This window comes from Lolium perenne, chromosome 1, assembly GCF_019359855.2.
Source record: "Lolium perenne isolate Kyuss_39 chromosome 1, Kyuss_2.0, whole genome shotgun sequence".
Lineage (NCBI taxonomy): Eukaryota > Viridiplantae > Streptophyta > Magnoliopsida > Poales > Poaceae > Lolium > Lolium perenne.
This window is the reverse complement of record NC_067244.2, coordinates 57219749-57244240: the sequence shown is the minus strand read 5'-3', so window position 1 is coordinate 57244240 and position 24492 is coordinate 57219749. Positions and strand designations below refer to the sequence as shown.

Genomic DNA, 24492 nt, shown 5'->3' with positions numbered 1-24492 from the left:
ACACGGGTACCAACATTGTCATAGAAACAAGGCAGGTTTAACCCTCTCTCATCCCGAAAACTAATATATGAGTTTCCAAAAATGAATCTAAAGAAAAAAAATAAAACAAAAAGGGGCATACCGGGGTGAGCCGCGGCCGGTCGGGGCGTCGGGAGGGCCGGGGCCGGTTGGGGCGGGGCCGGTCGGGACGCGGCGGGAGGGCAGGCGAGGCACCCCGGCGGCGGGAGGCGACGCGGAGGCGGCCGGGCGGGCGAAGCGGGAGGGCGCGGGAGGCGGCCGGGTGGGAAGGGGCGGAGGCGGACGTGGGGCGGGCCGGACGCGGGAGGCGGCGGCGGGAGGGCGCGGTCGGAGGGGAGGGAGGCGGCGGCGGGAGGGCGCGGGAGGCGGCGGGGTGGCCAGAGGGGAGGGAGGCGGCGGCGGGAGGGCGCGGGGGCGAGCTGAAATATCCCTCCCGCGTTCGTTCGCGAAGGGAAACGAGAGGAGTAGGGGTTGGGGCAAAAATGCCTCTCCAACCCCCACTTCTACAGGTTGGAAGGGGGAGTAGGGGTTGGACCTGGGAACTTTTTTAGGGGTTTAGGGGTTTAGGGGTTCTAGTTACGCATTTTTGTCGCTCAAAACTGTTAAAAAGCAGTTATTTTTGAGGTTTGACGGTTTAGGGGTACTACTAGTCATGTTCTAACCCGTGGTTTTGCTCCGGCTGCCAGACCCTGCAACCTTGAATACTATCTTGTAGTCTATGTGGACTGTAAGGAGTGTGGCATTTTGTAGCTCGGGCTACATGGAGCTCATTTTAAAAAAAAAATTGGAAAATGGTATTTCATGGTTTCAAAATATATGAACAAATTTTTTTGAGTTAGACAATGATGTACTGTGAAAAAAAAAAGCAATTTGAAAGACTGAGTATTTTGGGCTGTGCAAAATTCAAAAATCTGTAGATCTGAAACAGTGAACAGTGCACATTTTGAAACTTCTAACATTTGTCAGAATTTGTCATTTTACTGTAGCCTCGAATATAAAGTACTCCGTATTTCATCCTGAGATTTTGCAGAGTGGTAGAGTACATCATTAACTACATCTAGATTTTTTTTCAGATTTCTTTTGAAACTTTAAATTGTTAGATTCAAATTTTGCAAAAAAAAATAGGAGCCATGTAGCTCGGGCTACAATTGGAGTTTCCGCAGTAAGCACGCCCTTGGTTCTTATTGTAGCAGTCATACCAATTCCTCTTGCTTTCTGTAGAGTCCTCTCTCTAGTGCATATAGATGTAGCCGTGTGGCTGTCTCATGTTTAATTTGGCACACTTGTGATCTCTACTTGGTGCAGCCTTTGCAACCTAAATCAGCTGGGGCTTTGGGTATAATATACGTCTTTCTACTTTGAACGAATTTCTCCTTATTGCAAGTTTATCATGGAGGATAGTCAAACTCACTTCATGAACAAGTTCTGAATTGTAAGTACTTCTGCAAGCCGCCGAGGAAACGCTCAAAGCAGACAGTGCTGACGGTCCGTAAGGGACAAGCCAAACATATTATGTCACAATGAGGGCCCTAATCTATAATATACGGGGTTCGGTGAGCACGGACGTCGGACGCAGCTCAAAACTATATGAGGGGTGAGCGGATCGACCTCATCGGCCTACAGGAGACGATCCGTACAGTGTTCTTCGACGCAGAACCGCGGAGCCTCGAGTTTGGGGGTTAGTGCGCGTGGAACTGGCTACCGGCGGATGGGCACTCGGGTGGCCTACTCTTGGGGTTCCGCGACACTGCTTTGAGGTAGGAGCTTGGAGGAAGGGAACCTTCTACATCTCCGCTTCTATACTCCAGCGAAGCAACTACTTGAAGTGGTGTTTCTTCCTGGTTTATGGATCGACGAACCATCGACGCACGGAGGAGATCTTGGGGGAACTAACTCATGTGGTCACGTCCAGTCAATACCCAGTGGTGGTTGGAGGGGATTTCAATCTCATCCGGAAGGCAGACAAGAATAATAGCAATATTCACTAACCATTCTGTTTTTGCTGATGTGGTGTAACTAATATGCTCGAAAGACTTATCTATTAGTAATCTGATGCATTCATGCATACTACTATGTTATATGTCAATATGATATGTAGTATATTGCTAATGGACCATATAATCTGTGTTGTGTGTTGTGTGTTGTGTGTGGTATGTTAAGCTCACCGTATTTCAATGTGGCAAGCAAATACTACATGTGTGTGACCAAAATAGCAACCAAATAATATGGCACGAGTAAGAATTAATACAGCCCCAGACAATCACACAAATCACTAGATAAGAGCGAGTCATGTAAGGAAATGGCTCTAAATTGGATCCAGCTACCAAAGGAAGAGGTGTTCGTCCGAGCCGCCGCCGCCGTCGTGCGCACGGCCTTGGCCTTGGGGCATCAGGAGGGATTGAATGTGCCCTCGTTTTTGAATTGTTATCCATGGAGACATGAAATCTGCTTATTATTATTCTCGGTGGATGCCAATTACATACAGGAAGGTGACTACGGATGTCAGGATGTGCCTGGTGAGTGGTGACTGGTGACTGGTGAGGCCAGCGGAATCAGCCCGCCTAGCCTAGAGGCGAAGAAGCCGCATCAACAGAGGAGGTGTTCGTCCTCGCCGCCGCCGTGCGCGCGGCCTTGGGGCAGCGGTTGTGGCCGTACCACACATTGTCCGGCAGCGGCTCGCCGAAGCGAAACGTGGCGGGCCTCTCCCCGGCCCCAGGTCCCGCCGGCTCGGCGACCTGGACCCACTCGGGCGCCCAGCCGTCGCGCCCGGCGCGGCGGAGGTAGAGGTAGCAGACGCCGTACCCGCAGGCGCCGGTGACGTGGAACGTGTCGGCGCCGCAGCGCTCGAAGGCCCGCCCGCCGCCCGGCAGCCGCGCGCCGTAGGCCTCGTTGCGGTACGCGTCCCCGAACGCCACGCTCACCGCGTCCGACGTCCGCGGCGGCGACGCGCAGCTCGTCTTCACCTTCACCGTGTACTTGCACGTCCGCGCCGCCGCCGCAGCAGCCACCTGCACGCAAAACCAAAAACAGCGCGCGTCAGAGAGCAGTCGTTGGTTGCCAGCCTCTGGAATGTCACGGCGAGATGTGAGCGTGCAAGAAAACTCACGGTGCGGTTGCCTGGAGCCTGCGCGAGGGAGGACCCCGCGAAGACGGCGACGAGCAGCAGCGCTAGCAGCGCCATGCGAGACGCGGCCGCTCCGGCGCCGGGATTCGCCATTGTTGCCGGAAGAGGACGGAACCGCGAGAAGTGGATGGACTACGCAGTGCGACGAGGCGGACACAGGATGGTAAATAGTGGCGCGGCAGGATGGCGTGTCAGGGCTTGGGATATGGACAAGATGCGCGCTGGCACTATGGCTGCGGCCGAGCGGGCTAGCGTCGTCACGCCAATTCAGTCACTGACGGACACGAGGATTGCGTGTGTCGTCTTGCTCGGCGCTGATGTGGTGCGCAGGTCGACGGACAGAAGCGTCCAGCGCCGGGTACACGCGCCGCAGAGAGCCTCTGTTTTTGCTAGTGTGGAAGAAAATGGAGAGACAACAAGCTGGCATGGTTCTGGAAGGAGCTCCGAAAAATTATGAAGCTGAGAACGATGTACCCCATGATGCGCTTCGGTTAAAAAATACGGCATTGGAGAGAAAGAGGGGAAAAAATTCGGTTCAAAATTTGGGGCATTCCGAGAATTGAACTCGGGACCTCTCGCACCCTAAGCGAGAATCATACCACTAGACCAAATGCCCTTTGTTGTATCTAGAGTTTTGGCTAACGCTATTATAAGTGCAGCTAACATGTAATGTTTACATGGCGACGGGACTTCTTGGGCTCCGCTGCTGCGACAGAATGGACCGAAAATTCGTGTAGCATACTTTTGTTAACTATGGAAAGAAGAATAAATTGTGCACAACATTTTTGTTTCTTCTTTTTTCGACTAGGAAAGACTTTTCTCTAATGCGGAAAATGACCCGTCTATTAATAATCATCAACAACAGTAAAAAAACACCAAAGGTAATACAATTACAGATTGATCTTTGGACCATCTAGCGACGAATACGAGCATTGGAACGAGCCGTAGTTGAATTTTCTTAATACATATAACTATCTCATTGATAAACATGCAAACCAGTTTAATTTTTCACTATTTCTTTTCCTTCTTTCATATTGCTATTTATAGGCTAAAAAATTTCACCACACCATCGAGAAAAGTGGCTCCATCGATAAGAATGCAGATAGGAGATGTATTGTCATTTATTTTGGTCTGATTAGGCGGTCGACCGCTCAGACCTTCCCGCGCACTCAAGTTCCGACCAATCCCCGACCACCAGGTGGTTTCCTTTTTTGACGGTAGGCCATTCCATTTTTGATGCCTCGGTCAAGTTCCGACCAATATCCGACCACCAGGTGGTTTCCTTTTTTGACGGTAGGTAATTAGATCCTTCTCCTTTCCTTCCCCGCGCGTTAGCAAAAAGAGCTGTGCAATTATATTCTTCTCCTTTCCTTCCCCGCAACTAGTTTTTTTTCTGGTTATTTGTAGGTTGCACTCTTTGCTACACCATAGTGTACATCTCTGAGTGTGAAATATTCCTATTGGGAAAATTGCAACTAGATACTATGTGTATTTTATTTTCTTGTGTGCTACTTTTATATAGGTTGCATTTTTCAACACACCATAGTAGCACTTTTTTAGAAATACGCAACTACCCCACCGAGAGATATGCATCCCAAAGGTTATGTACATATTTGTCCTTTTTCTTGTCTCCTTACTTATATGTTCCACTTTTTGTTAAACATAGTTTTTTTATGGAAATGTGCAGCAACCACATCAAGAAAATTGCAACTAGGGTTCATACTTTTCAAATTTTTGTCTAGTTATTTATATAGGTTGCACTTATTTAAGAACACTCAACTACCTCATCGGAAAATGTGCATCCAATATACTTTTTCCAACATATTGAATCACCAGTGATTTTACATGACCGTAGTTCTATATTTGGACTAGGTTTTTGGTAGACCTAGGCTTTGAATATCGTGAACACTAGTAGATGGCTTATCTAGAGATTTTCTTGTTCAATCCTTGTGTCTCATGCCTAAATTGCACCATTCTTCATTTGTGCAACTTGGACTTCAGTAATGTACAAGGGTTTCCGGACTAACTTTGATTTTTTTTACTGCGGAGTACCTTCATTCCAATAAATAAGACGTATAAATATATACAAACTTCAATCCTTACTAAGTTTGAGAAATCATAAAGAATAAAATATCATCATATACAGTATAATATAAATACATTATGAATCACAATGTAGTATATATTCCTACTATAAGCGACCTTTCGGTTTATCGGGTATAATATGTTCATGATTATAATTTATTGTAAAAATGTAAACGTTGAGTAATTAATTATATTTGTACAAGTTTGTTTTTCCTTTTAGCTCACTCTTAGTAATTATTGTTTGTACTATAGTCCGCAGCAACACGTGGGCCATTATCTAGTTGTGCATAGTTAGGGTGGTGATATCCAGCCGGCCACACCCAAATATTTGCTATGGAAATATATACATAAAATCAGTGAAAATTGCCAGTGAAGGGAATAGGTTGTTAAATACTAGCATGTTAAAAAACATGATCACCATAATACACAGTAGTGCCAACTGCAACAAGTCTCAGTATCTTGTCAACCTAAAAAGCACTTTAGGTCAACTTGTTACAGCTCAAGAGCACTACATGTTTCTTAATGTACATAAGTAAAGAAAAACCAGAATTACTATTTACAAGAATGTTGGACACATAGAGCACCTCTAATGACAGTATGACCCAAGCACCTCTAATGACAATCCGCACAGGGCTAGATCATATAACTCAAATTTCTTTCTGTTTAAGATACAAAATGAGGACATATGCATGGATCATCTCTCACTAAAGACTCGGTCAATCTCACATACCATTTAAGTGATGATCAATATTTGTTCCTACCGATTTGGAGTAGTGAAAAGGCAGACTTCTAGAGTGCACTAATTTGAGGCTTTTAGCAATATTTTTTCCTACCAATTTGGAGTATTGAAAATGCATACTTCTAGATTGCACTAATTTGAGGCTTTTAGTTCCCTATTACCATTTTTCATGGTCCCTGATACCTATGATTCTTGGCATCGTTGTCCATATTGGTTATGTGGGTCAGTGAAGAAATCCCAAATTTAGGATTGACTTTTCTAGCAGAAACTTCAACAAATTTTATGGAAGTCCTCTAATACATATTCGTAGGCGAGCTTAGAGTTGAAGAGAAAAATAAATAATAATCTTTTTGGGTTTTAAGTTTTGAGTATGCGAGTCAAACATTACATAATGTGTGTGTGTCTAGTCGCTGGGGTGGGGAGGTAGGGGAGGAGGCAGCTCGATCCGCTTGGATCCACTATTTAGACCGACTTGCGTTGAGAACTATAACAACTTTTTCTTGAAAATGCCACTTACAAAAACATATACACATTGTTTAAACCGCATGTTTCCAAACATATAGAAAAATGGAGTGTCCAATGCTTAGGAGATTAAGATGTTAGATCCATGTCCCGAAGTTTGTCCCACCCATAGCAATCAATAGTTGCACATTCTAGAAACAATGTGCAAATTTGCTAAGGTAGGTTTGTATTGAAATCCTCTAAAACAAAGGTTTATATCGAAATGTTGATTTGTCCTGCCAAAAGAAAATGTAGATTCCAAATAATGCTCAGCATTTGTCAAAGACTGAAGTTGCACACCATTATTTTGGGATTATTCGGTGCAACATCAAGTCTGAGGCTGTGCAACACGATCAAGCGATAATCACGTGCATGACTTAAAACAGCAGCCCGCGCGCTCGGCAGGAACAAAGCATCACGGTACGGTATATCTCGGCCTACATGCACGGCGTGCGGTATCGATGGGCATTTGCCATATTCGCAGATCGATTGACATGTGCGTCGTGGCTTAGCACGGGACATGCAGAGACATGCAGTGCATGACATGTCCGAGTTGTTTGCGCTGCTCCGACGTACGCGGCGGCGCGGCGCGCGTCCTCCGTCCGTCCGTCGGTCCGCTGGTCTTCCTCTACGATCGACTTCCTATTTCTGACCGGCTCCACATCTCCCTCCTTAATTTCCTCCTTGCCACCACCACCGCAAGACTACCGCACCTCCAGTGCACATACATCATTCTCGTCTCCTCTCTTAACCCATCCGACGTACGTCTCTTCTCGGAGCTAGCGCGGCGGCGGAGGAAGAGGTAACCAATGGCGAAGATCCTGCTGCATGGGACGCTGCACGTCACCGTGTTCGAGGCCCAGGAGCTCTCCAACACCAGCAGGCCCAGCAGCCAAGCCCCGCAGTTCCTCCGAAAGGTATGTCCCTCTTTCCTCCGCCCGGCTCTGCGTGTGTTGTTCGATCGGGAGCACCATTGTTGCCTCAATTTATATCGAAATGTAGATTCGGAATAATGCTCAGCATTTTTTAAAGACTGAAGTTGCACACCATTATTTTGGGATTATTCGGTGCAACATCAAGTTTGAGGCTGTGCAACACGATCGAGCGATAATCACGTGCATGACTTAAAACAGCAGCCCGCGCGCTCGGCAAGAACAAAGCATGACGGATTGACGGTACGGTATATCTCGGCCTCCATGCACGGCGTGCGGTATCGATGGGCATTTGGCATATTCGTAGATCGATTGACATGTGCGTCGTGGCTTAGCACGGAACATGCAGAGACATGCAGTGCATGACATGTCCGAGTTGCTTACGCTGCTCCGACGTACGCGGCGGCGCGGCGCGCGTCCTCCGTCCGTCCGTCCGTCGGTCCGCTGGTCTTCTTCTCCGATCGACTTCCTATTTCTGACCGGCTCCACATCTCCCTCCTTAATTTCCTCCTTGCCACCACCACCGCAAGACTACCGCACCTCCAGTGCACATACATCATTCTCATCTCCTCTCTTAACCCATCCGACGTACGTCTCTTCTCGGAGCTAGCGCGGCGGCGGAGGAAGAGGTAACCAATGGCGAAGATCCTGCTGCATGGGACGCTGCACGTCACCGTGTTCGAGGCCCAGGAGCTCTCCAACACCAGCAGGCCCAGCAGCCAAGCCCCGCAGTTCCTCCGAAAGGTATGTCCCTCTTTCCTCCGCCCGGCTCTGCGTGTGTTGTTCGATCGGGAGCACCATTGTTGCCTCAATTTATATCGAAATGTAGATTCGAAATAATGCTCAGCATTTTTTAAAGACTGAAGTTGCACACCATTATTTTGGGATTATTCGTTGCAACATCAAGTTTGAGGCTGTGCAACACGATCGAGCGATAATCACGTGCATGACTTAAAACAGCAGCCCGCGCGCTCGGCAAGAACAAAGCATGACGGATTGACGGTACGGTATATCTCGGCCTCCATGCACGGCGTGCGGTATAGATGGGCATTTGGCATATTCGTAGATCGATTGACATGTGCGTCGTGGCTTAGCACGGAACATGCAGAGACATGCAGTGCATGACATGTCCGAGTTGCTTGCGCTGCTCCGACGTACGCGGCGGCGCGGCGCGCGTCGTCCGTCCGTCCGTCGGTCCGCTGGTCTTCTTCTCCGATCGACTTCCTATTTCTGACCGGCTCCACATCTCCCTCCTTAATTTCCTTCTTGCCACCACCACCGCAAGACTACCGCACCTCCAGTGCACATACATCATTCTCGTCTCCTCTCTTAACCCATCCGACGTACGTCTCTTCTCGGAGCTAGCGCGGCGGCGGAGGAAGAGGTAACCAATGGCGAAGATCCTGCTGCATGGGACGCTGCACGTCACCGTGTTCGAGGCCCAGGAGCTCTCCAACACCAGCAGGCCCAGCAGCCAAGCGCCGCAGTTCCTCCGAAAGGTATGTACCTAATTCATCCGACCGGCTCTACGTGTCGTTCGATCGGAAATTGTTGCCTCAAATTAACCGGTGTGATCGCCCTAGCTGTATATTTCGCAATTCAGTTTGTCTAGATTGTGGTTGTGGCCTATAATCGTGCGTTTATTCATTTTATTTTCGTTTCCACCTTGCCACCGTGCGTGATTTGTCCGTTTTGCCAAACTAATTTCAGTCTACATCGAAAATCGTCTATCCGATGTTTTGATCCATGCAAAATTTATATTCTTTTGAACTCTAAGAATATACACAATAATTTTTAACACAAGGTAAACAAACAATCATATCACCGTGAACAACACTATGTAGATACATAGAATTTTATAAAATCAACATGAATTAGTCGATACTATATTTTTCAATGCCAGGCGGTACATGAACACATATATACAATTTAATTAGAGTTAGTTAATCCTTGGTAGATCGAGACATAGTTACACTCTAAATATATGTCGGCATCTAGGTTATTATCTTATGGTGTCTTTTTTTTGAAGTATGATGTCTTTAGTTTAAGCTCAAATAAATTTCACCCAAAAAGTTTCCAAACAATCTTTCGCTAAGGTTTTGGTTGCCCTTGTTTTTTTAGTAAGGCTTGTTTGATTCAACAAGCGGAGGAGTAAACAGCGACAAAATAACCTAGTGGCTAGGATGATACAGATCGAGGCCAACATGGGAGACGAAAATTGTGAAGGGGGGGGGGGGGGGGGGGGTAGACAATGTCTTGAACGGGTTGGAGAAAGGGTGAATCTTGAATTTAAATGCATATTAGAAAAAAATTGAATAGTTAGTGGCGGATTGTTATGACATTAAACTATTGTGTATATAGTGATGGGTAAATCTGCATCTTACGGTCATAGGTTTGCCTTAGAGAGTGATTGCTTTGTTGTCGTCAAGTAGGACGATGTGTGGCCGTAGGAGCGGGAAAAAGGAAGGAGGACGGAAGACGAAGAAGTGAGAGAACAAAGAAGTGCTTGACCTTAGGGTGGGTAGAGAAACTGATGATTGAAAACCGAAACCAAAAGACCGACATCAAACCCAAAAAGACCGATCAAACAAATTGGGTAGCAAATTTTGCAGACCGGATTTAGTTTGGTTAATTTGGTCATTTATCCCAAGTAACCGAATTGACCAAATTGACCGAACTTTACGTAAGAGTGGTGAGACTGTCCCAATCTTCAGAACTGCATGATGTTCATGAATTGTGGTATTGTTGAATACTGATTAAACTGTTGTAGCATGGTTATGTTTTTGTTTGGATTGTTGACCGTTTATTCCTTCCAATTGATGACAATATATACATTAAAAATGTCCAAAATACAACGGGAAATCATCAAAATGGACTCCTTTAACTGAAGTACTGATTATTTTGATGGTTGCGCGCATTGTTCGAGCTCATCGTGATATGATGATATCGTACTGAGAGCTCAACTAATTTCAAAAATGGGAACACCAGCTGGTGGAGGGGATCGAGGACACGGTGGGTGTAGGCAAAGGCGCGAGCAAGCTCTATGCCACGGTGGGTCTTGGCAAGGCCCGCATCGGCCGCACCCGCACCCTGACCGACGAATCGTCGAGCCCGCGCTGGTTCGAATCCTTCCACATCTACTGCGCGCATCTCGCCTCCGATGTGCTCGTCACCATCAAAGCCAAGAACCCGATTGGCGCCTCCGTGGTGGGCACCGGCTACCTCCCCGTCCGCGACATCTTCGGCGGCGACGAGGTCGAGCGGTGGCTCCCGCTCTGCGACGACAGCCGCAACCCCGTCGAGGGCGGCGGCAAGGTCCACGTCAAGCTCCAGTACTTCGACATCTCCAAGGACCACAGCTGGGGCCGCGGCATCCGCTCCGGGAAGCACCCCGGGGTGCCCTACACCTTCTTCTCGCAGCGGCAGGGGTGCAAGGTCACCCTCTACCAGGACGCGCACATCCCCGACGGGTTCATCCCCAGGATCCCGCTCGACGACGGCCGCTACTACGAGCCGCACCGCTGCTGGGAGGACATCTTCGCCGCCATTAGTAATGCCAAGCACCTCATCTACATCACGGGATGGTCGGTGTACACGGAGATCACGCTGCTCAGGGACGCGAACCGGCCCAAGCCGCCGGGTGGCGGCGTCACGCTCGGCGAGCTGCTTAAGAAGAAAGCCAGCGAAGGCGTCAGAGTACTGATGCTGGTCTGGGACGACCGGACCTCGGTCGGGGCGCTCAAGAAGGACGGCTTGATGGGGACGCACGACGAGGACACGTTCAACTTCTTCCAGGGCACCGACGTGCACTGCGTGCTCTGCCCCCGCGACCCCGACGACTCCGGCAGCATCGTGCAGGACCTGCAGATCTCCACCATGTTCACGCACCACCAGAAGATCGTCGTGGTCGACCACGACATGCCCCAGCCCCAGCACGCGTCGAGGCGGCGGCGTATCATGAGCTTCGTGGGCGGGCTCGACCTCTGCGACGGCCGCTACGACACGCCGTTCCACCCCCTCTTCGGCACGCTGGACGGCGCCCACCACGACGACTTCCACCAGCCCAACTTCGCGACGGCGGTCATCGGCAAGGGCGGGCCGAGGGAGCCGTGGCACGACATCCACTGCCGCCTGGAGGGCCCCGTGGCGTGGGACGTGCTCTACAACTTCGAGCAGCGGTGGCGCAAGCAGGGCGGCAAGGACCTGCTCGTCCAGCTCCGGGACCTCGCAGACGATATCATCCCGCCGTCGCCCGTCGTGTACGCGGAGGACAGGGAGACGTGGAACGTGCAGCTGTTCCGGTCCATCGACGGCGGCGCTGCCTTCGGGTTCCCGGACACCCCCGAGGACGCGGCCAGGGCCGGGCTCGTTAGCGGCAAGGACCAGATCATCGACCGGAGCATCCAGGACGCGTACATCTGCGCCATCCGGAGGGCCAAGAACTTCATCTACATCGAGAACCAGTACTTCCTGGGGAGCTCCTACTGCTGGAAGCCCGACGGCATCAACCCCGACGACGTCGGCGCACTCCACCTCCTCCCCAAGGAGCTCTCGATGAAAGTGGTGAGCAAGATCGAGGCCGGCGAGCGGTTCACCATCTACGTCGTGGTGCCCATGTGGCCGGAAGGTATCCCGGCGAGCGGCTCCGTGCAGGCGATCCTCGACTGGCAGAGGAGGACCATGGAGATGATGTACACCGATATCGCGCAGGCGATCCAGGCCAAGGGGATCGACGCGAATCCCAAGGATTACCTCACCTTCTTCTGCCTCGGCAACCGGGAGGCCAAGAAGGCCGGCGAGTACGAGCCCCCGGAGCCGGCCGACCCTGACACCGATTACCTCAAGGCGCAGCAGAACCGCCGGTTCATGATCTACGTCCACACCAAGATGATGATCGGTACGTACCGCACATTCAGGAACCGAAAATCTTGTATAATTTCAGTGTTCTTGACTGTTTCTGTGTTTCGTTTCAGTGGACGACGAGTACATCATCGTGGGGTCGGCGAACATCAACCAGAGGTCCATGGACGGGGCGCGGGACTCGGAGATCGCCATGGGCGCGTACCAGCCGTACCACCTGGCGGCGAGCCGGCCGGCGAGGGGGCAGGTGCACGGGTTCAGGATGGCGCTGTGGTATGAGCACATGGGCATGGTCGACGACACGTTCCAGAGGCCGGAGAGCGTCGAGTGCGTGCGCAAGGTGAACGCCATGGCCGACAGGTACTGGGACCTCTACGCCGGCGGCGAGCCCGAGCGCGACCTCCCCGGCCACCTCCTCACCTACCCCGTCGGCGTCACCAGCGACGGCGCCGTGACGCAGCTGCCCGGGGTGGAGTTCTTCCCGGACACCGAGGCTCGGATCCTTGGCGCCAAGTCCGACTACCTCCCGCCCATCCTTACCACATAGAAGCACTAACTCTGCAGTTGTCGTTGGATCACGTTGAACTGATTTCTCTTTCTTTCTTTTAGTATCTGTTTGGTTTTTCTCTGGACATTTGGTGTTTCATCTGAATATTCTGAATAAGAACAGCACTAGATTATTTTTGGATAATTTTAGAGAATAAAAAAAATCCACCAATACATATGGTACTATTGTAAATGATGACGTTGGAGTTATGGTTATCTTATAGTGACTGTAGGTAAATTCTGTAGGAGTACTTTATGAAGTTAATTTGATTTAATTCATTTCGATTTTTTTATTTAGTTCATGCATGATTGTCTGTTTGCTTGATTACTCTACTCAATGTGTGTTACTTCTTGTCGGATAACCATGGAGAACTACTCCTACCAGCTAAGTACTATGTTATTATTATTTTGCTAGATTTCACTATCAAGGCATCATACATATGGACTAAAAAAAAACTACTCCTTACTATAGACTTCATCATGTTGTACTTTTTTCCTTCTCAAAGTTATCTGTGGCGTAAATTCGATTTTATTGGATGGTTGGAGTACGAGCTAATCTGTCTGAAGTTCTTCTCCACCTCATCTTGAACACGAAGTTGTGTGAAGAGAAGCACAGTCCTCTGATTTTCACTCTGAATCAGAAATAAAAGCTTCTCTCAGTCCACATCTTTATTTTTTTTGCTGTCAAACTTCTCTTATTTTTATGGTGCATATGTTCTTAGCTCCTTGTCCACAAAGAGAACATCAATTTTATGAAATTATCGACAAGTTATTATGGCCACTGAATGTCACCGATGGACCATCTGTTTCACCCAGTACATGTCCAGAATGTTCATTCTTTGAAGCAAAATGAATTAAAAAGAGAACATGTTTATCTATTTTGTGAGGAACTGAATTGATGTGGATGTTTCTAATTCACCTGGAGAATTAATTTAGTGCCTAGTGAGCAAATTTTCCCTAAAAGAGAACTTTTGAACCATACTTAAGTTGCACATATGCACATGGGATCAAAAGTGCATTTCCGTATACAAGCCACTAACTTTATAATGCATATTTGATTACACGAAACCAAATATATATGTATGAATAAGTTTAAATCGTTGCTATATCTTAAAATTTCAAATGCATAACAATATTTGAAGTCACTGGATCATACACCTGACAATATATATACCAAAACAATATGGCACTTAAACATTTCAGTCCATTGAGTAAAGCAACATGATCATTAGGACAAAATTAGAAAGTATGGAAACTAGATATGGTCTTGCTTTCATGATGCCACTGAATCTTATTGAATATTAGGACTTTCCTTTTGACAAGTTAGAACCTTGAACGTCAGTAGCACTGAGGTATTTAAACAATGTTTAGCAGAAGTCATGGAATGAATAACATATTAGACGCTGACCAATAATGCATCTGGTGGCACTTGCCTGGAAAACAACAGATGCAGACTGCACCAGAGGTATAAGTTTCATCCACATGTTAAGGTTTATTTATAAGAGGATCGGTGTAAAAGGTCAATATTCTATACTGAAACTTTCAGAAGTATATGCCAAAATTATTGTTCAATTGTAAAAAGTTTTGACAATGCTATGTCTTTGTTGCTCCACCACAACCTTCAGAAAAATCTTCTATACAAGGTAGTAACAGCCAAATAAGAAGATGATTGAACATGGTGGACGCAAACTGGGGAAAGCCAAGTGTATGCTACCAGTTAAAGCAGTCCATTTCCCCTGATCCTGATCCTTCTGCAGTTAATTTTATTTTATGTAAGCTATCTTTATGCAGTCTTTGTCTTTGGTTTTGCTTTCTTTAACTGAGAGTACAGGAAAACTCCGACTAGAGCCAGAGCAGTTCCTGCAGTCAAGGAAACAACATATTTCAGATACATAAACGAGAGTGTGAATTGTTAGAATCTTCTGGTAAGATGGGGTCGATTGGAGATGGAGTTACCAAAGGCATTTATAGGTGAAATAGGAGTTCTGAAGAAGATAACTGACGACACGATGACAACCACCCGTTTGACAGAGTTCGCAACAGAATGGGTCACAGGGGATATTCTGGCCAATAAACTATATGAAACCTGCCTCAGAAACAAAAATAAACTTTGTTACAGGTAATTAAAGACAAACTTAAATAAAGTCATGGTATATATCAAGTGGGGAAAACAGAGAAGTGGTACAAGTTGAATTTCACGTCATGAAATTTATTATGCAGGACCACTCATCCAATACCACTAAAGGTAAGATATAACCGTTTTCTCAAAAGCTAATCACCATCGTAATACAAAATGGAAAAAACCCAACCCCTAAAGCTACTAAAGCCATCCCTAACGGGGGCGCTAACGCCAGGAGCTAGGATAGGATTCCCAGCCGTTACACTCGCTTCCGGTCCAATACCAGCGGAAAAGATTGTGTTAGCGCTCAACTTGTCGCCAAGCGCCCCAGCTTTTTTTCCCGCGCAAATCTGGTTTGACAAGCATCTGGCGCTATCCAGGACGACAAAAAAGAAAGCAGAAAGTCCAACAGATGCGTACAAGTCTTACAACAAACCCATCTGTAATTAAGCGCATATTTTTCATGCATTGGAGAGACGGGTACTTAGTTTGTTTCCTAACCAGCAATTAGACTCTTTAATTAACACCCAACATTGAGGAGAGGGCACTTAGATGATTTTCCAATTTTATCATTTTTTTTTTATCAGCAAGTCTATGTAAGTGTCTAGCAGTGGAGATGGCCTAATGGATAATCCTAAGAACCTTCGTAATTTGTAGAGCCCCCAAAACTTATTATGACATATTTCTCGCGGGAACTGATTTTTGATGAAGATTAGCTCACCTGTTGGTAAAAATGGAAACAAGTACCAGCAATTGCCGCTTTCAAGCATAATTCTTGAAGATTTACACCCTGTATGAAAGGTACAGTGTTTGAAAGATCAAGATTAGCCGAAAGAAGAGATAAATAATCCATATCTGCTTTTGAAAGCTAGCGATACTCACAGTACTCTGTAGATAAGATGGACTAAACTTGATGCCATCTACATATAGCATTAATGGGACCGACAACAAAAATGACATGACAGTCATAATTGAAAAGAGATTTATGTCGTCCAGTGTTTCCTGTAAGTTAAAAAAATGTGTAAGGGGAACGATATTTATTATGCTCCTATGATGCGAGTCTCCAGTGAAAAAAACTAAAGTGGTAAAATCACCTCTTTGTCAGCAAGAAGTTTCTTGCTGAAAACATTCCGTGATTGATTTGTAACATTGGAAGCCATGGCGCTCCAAAATCCTATCCTGTTTTCACGAAGTACACAGCTATTAATTATACATTATGCAAGAGGGCTCTGAATAAGACCACAAGAAACCAATGTTTTGTATCGCGAAAAGAAATGTTGCATTAGTTTAGGTAAACTAACTGCAAAAATATTTTCGTTTCCATATTTGCTAATGTATACAGCTGTAACCTAACCACGATCTATTCAAATTGACACCTCACTTTCAATAAAAAAACATTTTGACTTTTGAGTGATACATCAATAAAAATGTTTAGCTCCAAAGGTGACTTTCTGCAGTAGGTACTCAAAAGGCTCAAATTAGAATGACAATATTTCTATTGAAAGAGGGCTCTGAATAAGACCACAAGAAACCAATGTTTTGTATCGCGAAAAGAAATGTTGCATTAGTTTAGGTAAACTAACTGCAAAAATATTGTCGTTTCCATATTTGCTAATGTATACAGCTGTAACCTAACCACGATCTATTCAAATTGACACCTCACTTTCAATAAAAAAACATTTTGACTTTTGAGTGAAACATCAATAAAAATGTTTAGCTCCAAAGGTGACTTTCTGCAGTAGGTACTCAAACATACAAGACTAGCTCAATTGCTAATAATTGAACTAGTGGTTCCTTTCTTTCAAAAACAATGGTGAATAAGCTTGACTCAACTAATGGACTGTGTCATACATTGCATATTTATATACTCCCTCCGTTCCATATTAGTTGTCAATACTAAATCAGTGACAACTAATATGGAACAGAGAGAATAACGTACAAAGTGGGTAATTACGAAGCCAATGTTTCCCTAGTCCTTTGACATTGGAAATTTAGAAATGGTGCAAAAATGTACCACTAACCAGTTAAAAGACACTTCAGTCATAGATGCCAGTACAACTCCACCGACAACCGGCACGAGAGAACCTAATATCAGTATAGAAGGTGCCTGCAAAAAGAAAACAATTGAGGACAACATATTCAACTCTTTCAGCATATTCCATTTATCACGATAGATCACTTAAAGGAGCCTGAAATCAAATACCTGCCCGAGAAACAGCGCGGAGAATAGAACAGAGAAGAAGGGCTCCATGGCCTTGATGGTGTGCGTGAAGGAGACGGCTACCTTGCCCAAACTCATGTTGGTAAAGGCATTGCCCATCACATGTATAATTGCCAAAGGCAGGATCTTTGCGTACTGCATCACCAACAGTTAAAAGAGTACCAATTTATTTACATTACTTTACAGCTTTACATGAAACAGGAATCTGTTACAGAAAAGGAAACACGTTTATTTTTACAGGATCAGGTAAACGAAAAAGGCAAGTGTTGTGTCTCACCTGTTGAAGGGAGAGCCTTGGCTTGGGATGCAGATTCAGCAGCCACATGAGAGTGATGAAGAAGGAGCCGGATGCGAACTGGAAGGTGGTGATGGTGTAAGGAAAGGGCACCGCTTTCAGAATCTGCGTAGCATCATCATCATTAATCACATGCAAACTCAGAAAATTGGATTAGGATCAAGCAAGAAACGATCTGCAATCCTAGAGAATATAAAGGGGAATGGTTATTGATTGGGGACGGACCAGCTTGTTGTAGATGTTGAAATAGATGTTGAGGAGGTACCAGACGAGGATCATGGCGCCGAGCTGCACAGTCCGCGGAATGGCTGGCTTCCCGCCTCCCTCGGCAGACGGCGACGCCGCCGCCGCGGCGGCGGCCACCGTCATCCTTCTCGTCGAGGGGCCGTTCTTGCCGCCTTCGGGGAGCAAGGCGCATGGGAGCAACAGGCGGCCGCCGCGAATGCTGAGCGGCAGCACCGGCGCACCGCCGCCCGCCACCCGGCAGCAAGAGGCGGAGGAGGAGAACGCGGCGTGCCGCAAGGCCAGGGAAGGAGAGGGGCACCGGCGCACCGCCGCCCAGGCTCTAGAAACGGAGGAGGAAGAGGAGGACGCCGCCGTCGCCGCCATGGTCTGCATCTCGCGGCCCAACTCCGCCGGTTCTTGGATTCAAACGCACTGCGCGACTGTGCCAACTGAATCTCGGTGGAAACACAGGTGGCAGTAGCAGTAGCAGGCGATGCCGGGGTCCCTACACACGCCGGAGCTATTTATGGAGAGCGGGGGATGGGGGAGAAGATACGCAAACGCGGCCGCTGCCGCTGCCGTCCTCCTCTCGCTGCGAACGCCAGAGAAGGTGCTGGAAGGAGCGGAGTAAAGACGAGATCCTGCCGCCATCTTGCTCTCATCAAAGCAGTTTTCTTCCACGAAACAAAGGAGGGATTACACGGAGCGCTTGCCTTTTTCTGGCCGACGTTGCTCGGATTTTTTCTCCGACGACGACGGCGGGGTTTTAATTTCTTGGAATCTTTTACGGTGTGGGATACGCCTACTGATATCCATCTGGCAATTCCAAATCTGGTTGCGCTTCGGAGAGCATGGCAGGCGTCTTCTTCCCGCATGTTTTCGTCCAGGGATGGTTTCAGCTCACGTGGGGTTTGGTTTGTAATGTCGTGTGGGAATTGTTTTGTCGTTATATATTGCCTTTTCCCTCTAGGGTCACTCCCGCGAGCGGCTTCGGCTTCGGAGGCCCCCCACCGAAACCCTAGAAGGCCGACGTCGATCTGCTTTCTTCGGTTGTTGCCGCTGGCGGTGGTAGGCCACGCCTCGGCCGTTAAAGGCAGAGGGTAGAGTCTGCGTGCCCTGACGGGTTTCTCTCGCACGGTGGGAGACGTCTCCAGGGCGACGCATGTGACGTGGGTGCGTGGAGCTGGTGGTGTTTGCCGGAGCACGGTGGGAAGGCGTTGAGGAGTGGCGGAGCTAGGCGAAGGAGGCAGCGGAAGCGGGCGCGTGGTGGCTCGTCGGCGCGGGGTGAGGCGAAGGCGGCCCTGGAGTGCGTCCAGGGAGGAGTTCCCTGGCGCTATGGCATGTGGACGTGCGGCGGAGCCCCTCGGTGGTGCTGGCGACTGAGTAGGAGGCGGAGGGGGCGGCAATCTGGGTCCTTCCTAGGCCCGATTTGGGTTTCACGGGCTAGGAGTTTTGCATGGTCGTCGGCCAGGAGTGGCCTGACGGAGCGTGGTGGTGGCATGGTGCGTGCAGATGGTGGTTTGGAGGCTGCATCCCCGTGCGCATCGTTCCCCTCCATGGAGGCGTCGTTGAGGTGTGTCGGCACTTCCCGCTCCCGCTTTGGTTTGCCTAGGTTCGGAGTAGAATCAGCGCAATGGCGGCATCTCGATGTCGTCGCTCCGTTGGGAGCATTGCGTTTGGAGACATGGCATGTCATATCTTCTTGCGCTCCTCCAGTGCTCATCCCTATCCATGGTTGATCGTTTGGGGCACTATGTATGACGTCGTCGTAGAGTCCAAGACGACGCCTTTCTTGGGACCGACCAAGTCCTGCCATCTTCTCCTTTGATGGTGCGTTGACAAGAAGAGTTCAGTAGGAGCAGTTGTTCTTCCTAGGTGACCGACGTGGAGAGAGACATGGCTTGGGTGTTCTTCTTACGATAGGATCTTTTGCGTCGGAGTTGTAATTTCGGTGGTGGTTGTCTTCAAACTAGCTTAGGTGGAGCCGAACTACGATCGTTGTTCGCAACTAGTTGTGGTAGTCCTGTAATCAAATTTATGCCTTCTATAAAGATAAGGTGCGTTTTCGGCGTACTCTCGAAAAAAGGATTTGTTTCCGTGGGCACCGTTTGCTCAACTATTTTTTGTCAATTTAAGTTTGGTTTGATCCTTGGAAAAAAATCTTCGAAAAGGGATTTCCAAAAGTTGCGCACTCACATTTATTAGGTTGATTTTGGTGAATTATTGTAATTTGATTTTTCTATTGTATTTTATCAATTTTGAACCTTGATTCATCCTTTCATTTTTTCTTGCTTTATAATAACAAACTAGCACACAAACCCGTGCATTGAAACGGGATTCAACAGAACGAAAAATCTGCGTACATGCCTTGTTTTTGGCAAGTTTGCACTTTCAGTGTGGCCGCATGAGGCTGATGACGTGTGTGAGCGTCACCACAATTACATCAAGCTCATACTCCGCATACCTATCCTTTGGGTAGCTAGAACTCATCTCCCCGACGACCTCTAGATCATTATGATCATGTCGTGGTCTCTCCAACAGCAGTAGAGGAATATATTGGCCTCTCTTCGCGCAACATTCCCGGAGTCTTCAGTGGAGTCAGAGGAGGAGTATGACTAGTTCCGTGCCAAAGGCGGTGGTGTAGGCGGAGACAAATTTTGAAGAGTTTTTCACCGAGCAATTTTAGAACTTAACTTTGGCTAATAATGATGCTTTTCTTTTGTCAACCCATTCGTCATATTTATTAGGTTGATTTTGGTGAATTGTGATGATTCCATTTGTCTATCATTTCTTGCCAATTTTAGACCTCGATCCATCCTTTTATGTTTTTTCTTGATATATATTATAACAAATTAGTTGAAATGTTCGTGCGTTGCTAGGGTCCTTATTTTTCCTCGCAACATGTCAATACAATACATGCAAAAATTCACATGTATGAAAATAGCCACAATATATTCTAAATCCAAAAGATTCTACCTCGTTTGAATTATATTTTGACAATCAATATAAGTGACGTTGACAATGTTTGAATATGAAATAAGCCATCAAGGAAGTTATTTTGTCTATTAACAAATACCTACTCCTGGATGCTCCTTAGATACTATCCTACAATATTAGGGATATTTTGGATGCACTCGTATTTCCATGGTAGTTGAGCAAGCATACCAAGAAATTCTTCCTCGTCTTCTAAACATCCTACACAATAATACTTGTCATTAGTATGCATAATTCGCATGAAAAATAGCAGTGTAGGATACCCACCATACATATTGGATGAACCACTTTTTTACCATTCCTTGAGAGCATAATTAAAAAAATAACCCGATGGCATACATGTATATGAACGCTTCATCACTATGTTGAATATTAAAGAAACATAGTAAAATATTAGCGTTTGTTTTTTGAGCATTCACCTATCTGGACTTTCTGGAATACCAGCTGGTGATCTAGGTAGCGAGAAAGGTATATCAGCATCCAAGATGGGTTGTACTAATGTGAGGGTGTTGCTTAGATAGATTGAAATTCTTTGTAATTTCAATTGCATGTCGTGAGATTGAATTATTTTACTCTCCAGCGATGGCAACACGGAAAAGCCCATGGAGGCATAAGCATAAAGAAGCAAAACCTTTAAAAGTATAACCATTGGAAATAAATATAACATGACAAGGTTGGAGAACTTTTTTTTTTTTGCGAATTCAAGGTTGGAGAACTTATCTTTACTAGTTTGCATGAAGAGTGTCACAGTACAACTATCGACCAGTGTAGCCAACAGCTGGATAGGCTTTACTGTCCACTTGTGACCTTGTGTGGAATCAACCATCACTGCCTGAGGGTTTTTTAGAAACATAGGGATAACAATAAAAACATAATATTATAGAGATTTGCACCCAAAAAAAGTCCATGTGAAAGGACACAGATGCCGCCTAGAGGGGGGTTGAATAGGCGGTTTAAATTTAATTTGTCAAGCACAAAACCTATATAACTAGGGTTCACCTATGTGCACCAACAACTTATGCTAAGAAATTCAAGCAACTATGTGATAGCAAGATATATAACTTCAAGCACGAAGGTTATCACAAAGTAAAGTGCATAAGTAAAGAGCTCGGGTATAGAAATAACCGAAGTGACGCGGAGACAACGATGTATCCCCAAATTCACACTCTTGCGAGTGCTACTCTCCGTTGGAGCGGTGTGAAGGACAAGTCACTCCAAACACACGAAGGCCACTGATACGTCTCCAACGATCTATAACTTCTTATGTTCCATGCTAGTTTTATGGCAATACCTACATGTTTTATTCATAGTTTATATCATTTTTATGCATTTTCCGGGACTAACCTATTAACAAAATGCCGAAGCGCCAGTTCCTGTTTTCTGCTGTTTTTGGTTTCAGAAATTCTACACAGAAAATATTCTCGGAATTCGACCCCAGGAAAACAGAAGTCAATATTTTGCCGAGACGGACCCAGAGAGCCAAAGAAGGGCCAGAGGGGGGGGCAAGGGGCTCCCACACCATAGGGGGGCGTGGCCCCACCCCTGGCCGCGCCGCCATGTGGGGTGGGCCCCTCGAGACTCCTCCGAGGCCGCCCTTCCGCCTATATATTCTTCCAGAAGTGAAAACCCTAAATAGATCGGCCTTCCTCCACGAAAAGTTACGTAGCCGCCGCCATTGCGAAGACAAGTTTCGGGGGACAGAATCTCTGTTCCGGCACCCTGCCGGGACGGGGAATTGCCCCCGGAGTCATCTCCATCGACACCACCGCCATCTTCATCGCCGTTGCTGTCTCCCATGATGAGGAGGGAGTAGTTCTCCCCCGAGGCTGAGGGCTCTACCGGTAGCTATGTGGTTCATCTCTCTCTCCCATGGTGTGATCTATATGTGATCATGAGCTTTGTAATCTAGTTGAATATGTAGATGTTACTCTTGTCTATTATGCACTCTAGAGGTTACTTTAATATGAACTCCGGAGTCACTCTCCACGGTGTGATGGTGACAGTGTGCGCATCGTGTGTGATTCCTTTATGACGTTGTGGAGCTTGTTTACTCCGGCTTGAGGTGTGCTTTTGCAGCCCTACACAATGAATGGTGATTGTTATCCAACAAGAGAGTGTTTGAGAGTAGAATTTATTTATTCAGTTATGTGATCATTGTTGAGAGTGTCCACTAGTGAAAGTATGATCCCTAGGCCTTGTTTCTAAGCATTGAAGCACCGTTTCCAACAAGTTCTGCTACATGTTCGCTTGCTGCCATTTTTATTTCAGATTGCAATTACTACTTATAATCATCCATATTACTTGTATTTCACTATCTCTTCGCCGAACTAGTGCACCTATACATCTGACAAGTGTATTAGGTGTGTTGGGGACACAAGAGACTTCTTGTATCTTAATTGCAGGGTTGCTTGAGAGGGATATCTTTGACCTCTACCTCCTGATAACCCACAAGTATAGGGGATCGCAACAGTCTTCGAGGGAAGTAAAACCCAAATTTATTGATTCGACACAAGGGGAGACAAAGAATACTTATAAGCCTTAACAACTGAGTTGTCAATTCTGCTGCACCTGGAAAAGCACTAGTAACAGGGGTGATGTGAAAGCAGCAGTAATATGAGAGCAATAGTAACAGTAACATAGCAGCAATGGCATTAACACAGATGCAATGGCACCAGAAAATAGTTGATACTACTTCTAATGGCATATAGGACCGAGTGAGTATTTGATGATGAAAGATGGACCGGGGTTCCCAGCTATCTACACTAGTGGTAACTCTCCAATAACAAAAGTGACAAGTGTTGGGTGAACAAATTACAGTTGGGCAATTGATAGGATTGAAATAGCATTAAGATAGAACATCAATTTATTAATCATGTAGGCATGTTTTCCATATATAGTCATACGTGCTCGCAATGAGAAACTTGCATAACATCTTTTGTCCTACCAGCCGGTGGCAGCCGGGCCTCTAGGGAATCTACTGGTAATTAAGGTACTCCTTTTAATAGAGCACCGGAGCAAAGCATTAACACTTGATGAAAACATGTGATCCTCATATCTAAGCCTTCCCCTCCAGTTATCCCGATTCTTTGTCACTACGGGGCCTTGGGTTCCGGACATAGACATGTGCAAACAACTTGTAGATACAATCTAAGCAATAATTATAGAGCTTAAATCTAAGATCATGCCACTCGTGCACTAGTGACAAGCATTAAACACATCAAGATTGCAGCAACAGTAACTTTACAAACTTTATAGATAGACTGATCATAATAACAATTCATCGGATCCCAACAAACACAACACCGATTACATCAGATGGATCTCAATCATGTAAGGCAGCTCATGAGATCATTGTATTGAAGTACATGGGAGAGAGAGTACCAACTAGCTACTGCTAGAACCCATAGTCCATGGGGGAACTACTCACGGAGCATGATGGAGGCGGTGGCGTCGATGGAGATGACTTCCGGGGGCACTTCCCCGTCCCGGCGGCGTGCCGGAACAGAGATTCTGTCCCCCGAATCTTTGTTTCGCGGTGGCGGCGGCGTCCCTGGAGTCTTTCTGGAATATGATCGATTGTTGTAGGGTTTTTGCGTCGCGAGGAATATATAGGCGAAAGGGCGGCGTCGGAGGGGTCCCGAGGGGCCCACCCCATACCTGGGCGCGCCCCCCTCCTGGCCGCGCCGCGAGGTGGTGTGTGGCCCCCTTGGCCCTTCTCCGTCTCTCCTTCGGTGTTCTGGGTCCGTCTCGGTAAAATAGGCGGTTTGGCTTTTGTTTCGTCCAATTCCGAGAATATTGCCCGAACAGCTTTTCTGGAACCAAAAACAGCAGAA

General features: G+C 46.9%; 3 protein-coding genes and 1 non-coding gene across 4 annotated transcripts; 1 reads left to right on the top strand and 3 right to left on the bottom strand.

Moving 5' to 3' along the window:
• Nucleotides 1–2449: 2449 nt before the first annotated feature.
• Nucleotides 2450–3389, bottom strand: LOC127293182 (embryo-specific protein ATS3A). Its single transcript, XM_051322758.2, has 2 exons — nucleotides 3125–3389; nucleotides 2450–3026 (listed from the first exon to the last, which is right to left on the bottom strand). Exons 1-2 carry the CDS (start codon nucleotides 3233–3235, stop codon nucleotides 2580–2582), a joined length of 558 nt encoding a protein of 185 aa, XP_051178718.1. The 5' UTR covers nucleotides 3236–3389; the 3' UTR covers nucleotides 2450–2579.
• Nucleotides 3390–3686: 297 nt separating this feature from the next.
• TRNAP-AGG (transfer RNA proline (anticodon AGG)) lies at nucleotides 3687–3758 on the bottom strand. Its single transcript has one exon. It is a non-coding gene; the product is annotated as a tRNA-Pro (tRNA).
• A 4892-nt stretch (nucleotides 3759–8650) lies between these two features.
• LOC127293159 (phospholipase D alpha 1) lies at nucleotides 8651–13001 on the top strand. The gene is made up of 3 exons (XM_051322739.2): nucleotides 8651–8898; nucleotides 10388–12296; nucleotides 12373–13001. The coding sequence occupies exons 1-3, from the start codon at nucleotides 8791–8793 to the stop codon at nucleotides 12804–12806; spliced, it is 2451 nt and encodes an 816-aa protein (XP_051178699.1). The 5' UTR covers nucleotides 8651–8790; the 3' UTR covers nucleotides 12807–13001.
• Nucleotides 13002–14318: 1317 nt separating this feature from the next.
• LOC127293175 (phosphoenolpyruvate/phosphate translocator 3, chloroplastic) lies at nucleotides 14319–18465 on the bottom strand. Its single transcript, XM_051322746.2, has 9 exons — nucleotides 17666–18465; nucleotides 17423–17545; nucleotides 17128–17280; nucleotides 16946–17031; nucleotides 16019–16103; nucleotides 15807–15926; nucleotides 15646–15714; nucleotides 14762–14891; nucleotides 14319–14665 (listed from the first exon to the last, which is right to left on the bottom strand). The coding sequence occupies exons 1-9, from the start codon at nucleotides 18056–18058 to the stop codon at nucleotides 14589–14591; spliced, it is 1236 nt and encodes a 411-aa protein (XP_051178706.1). The 5' UTR covers nucleotides 18059–18465; the 3' UTR covers nucleotides 14319–14588.
• Between the last annotated feature and the right edge of the window lie 6027 nt (nucleotides 18466–24492).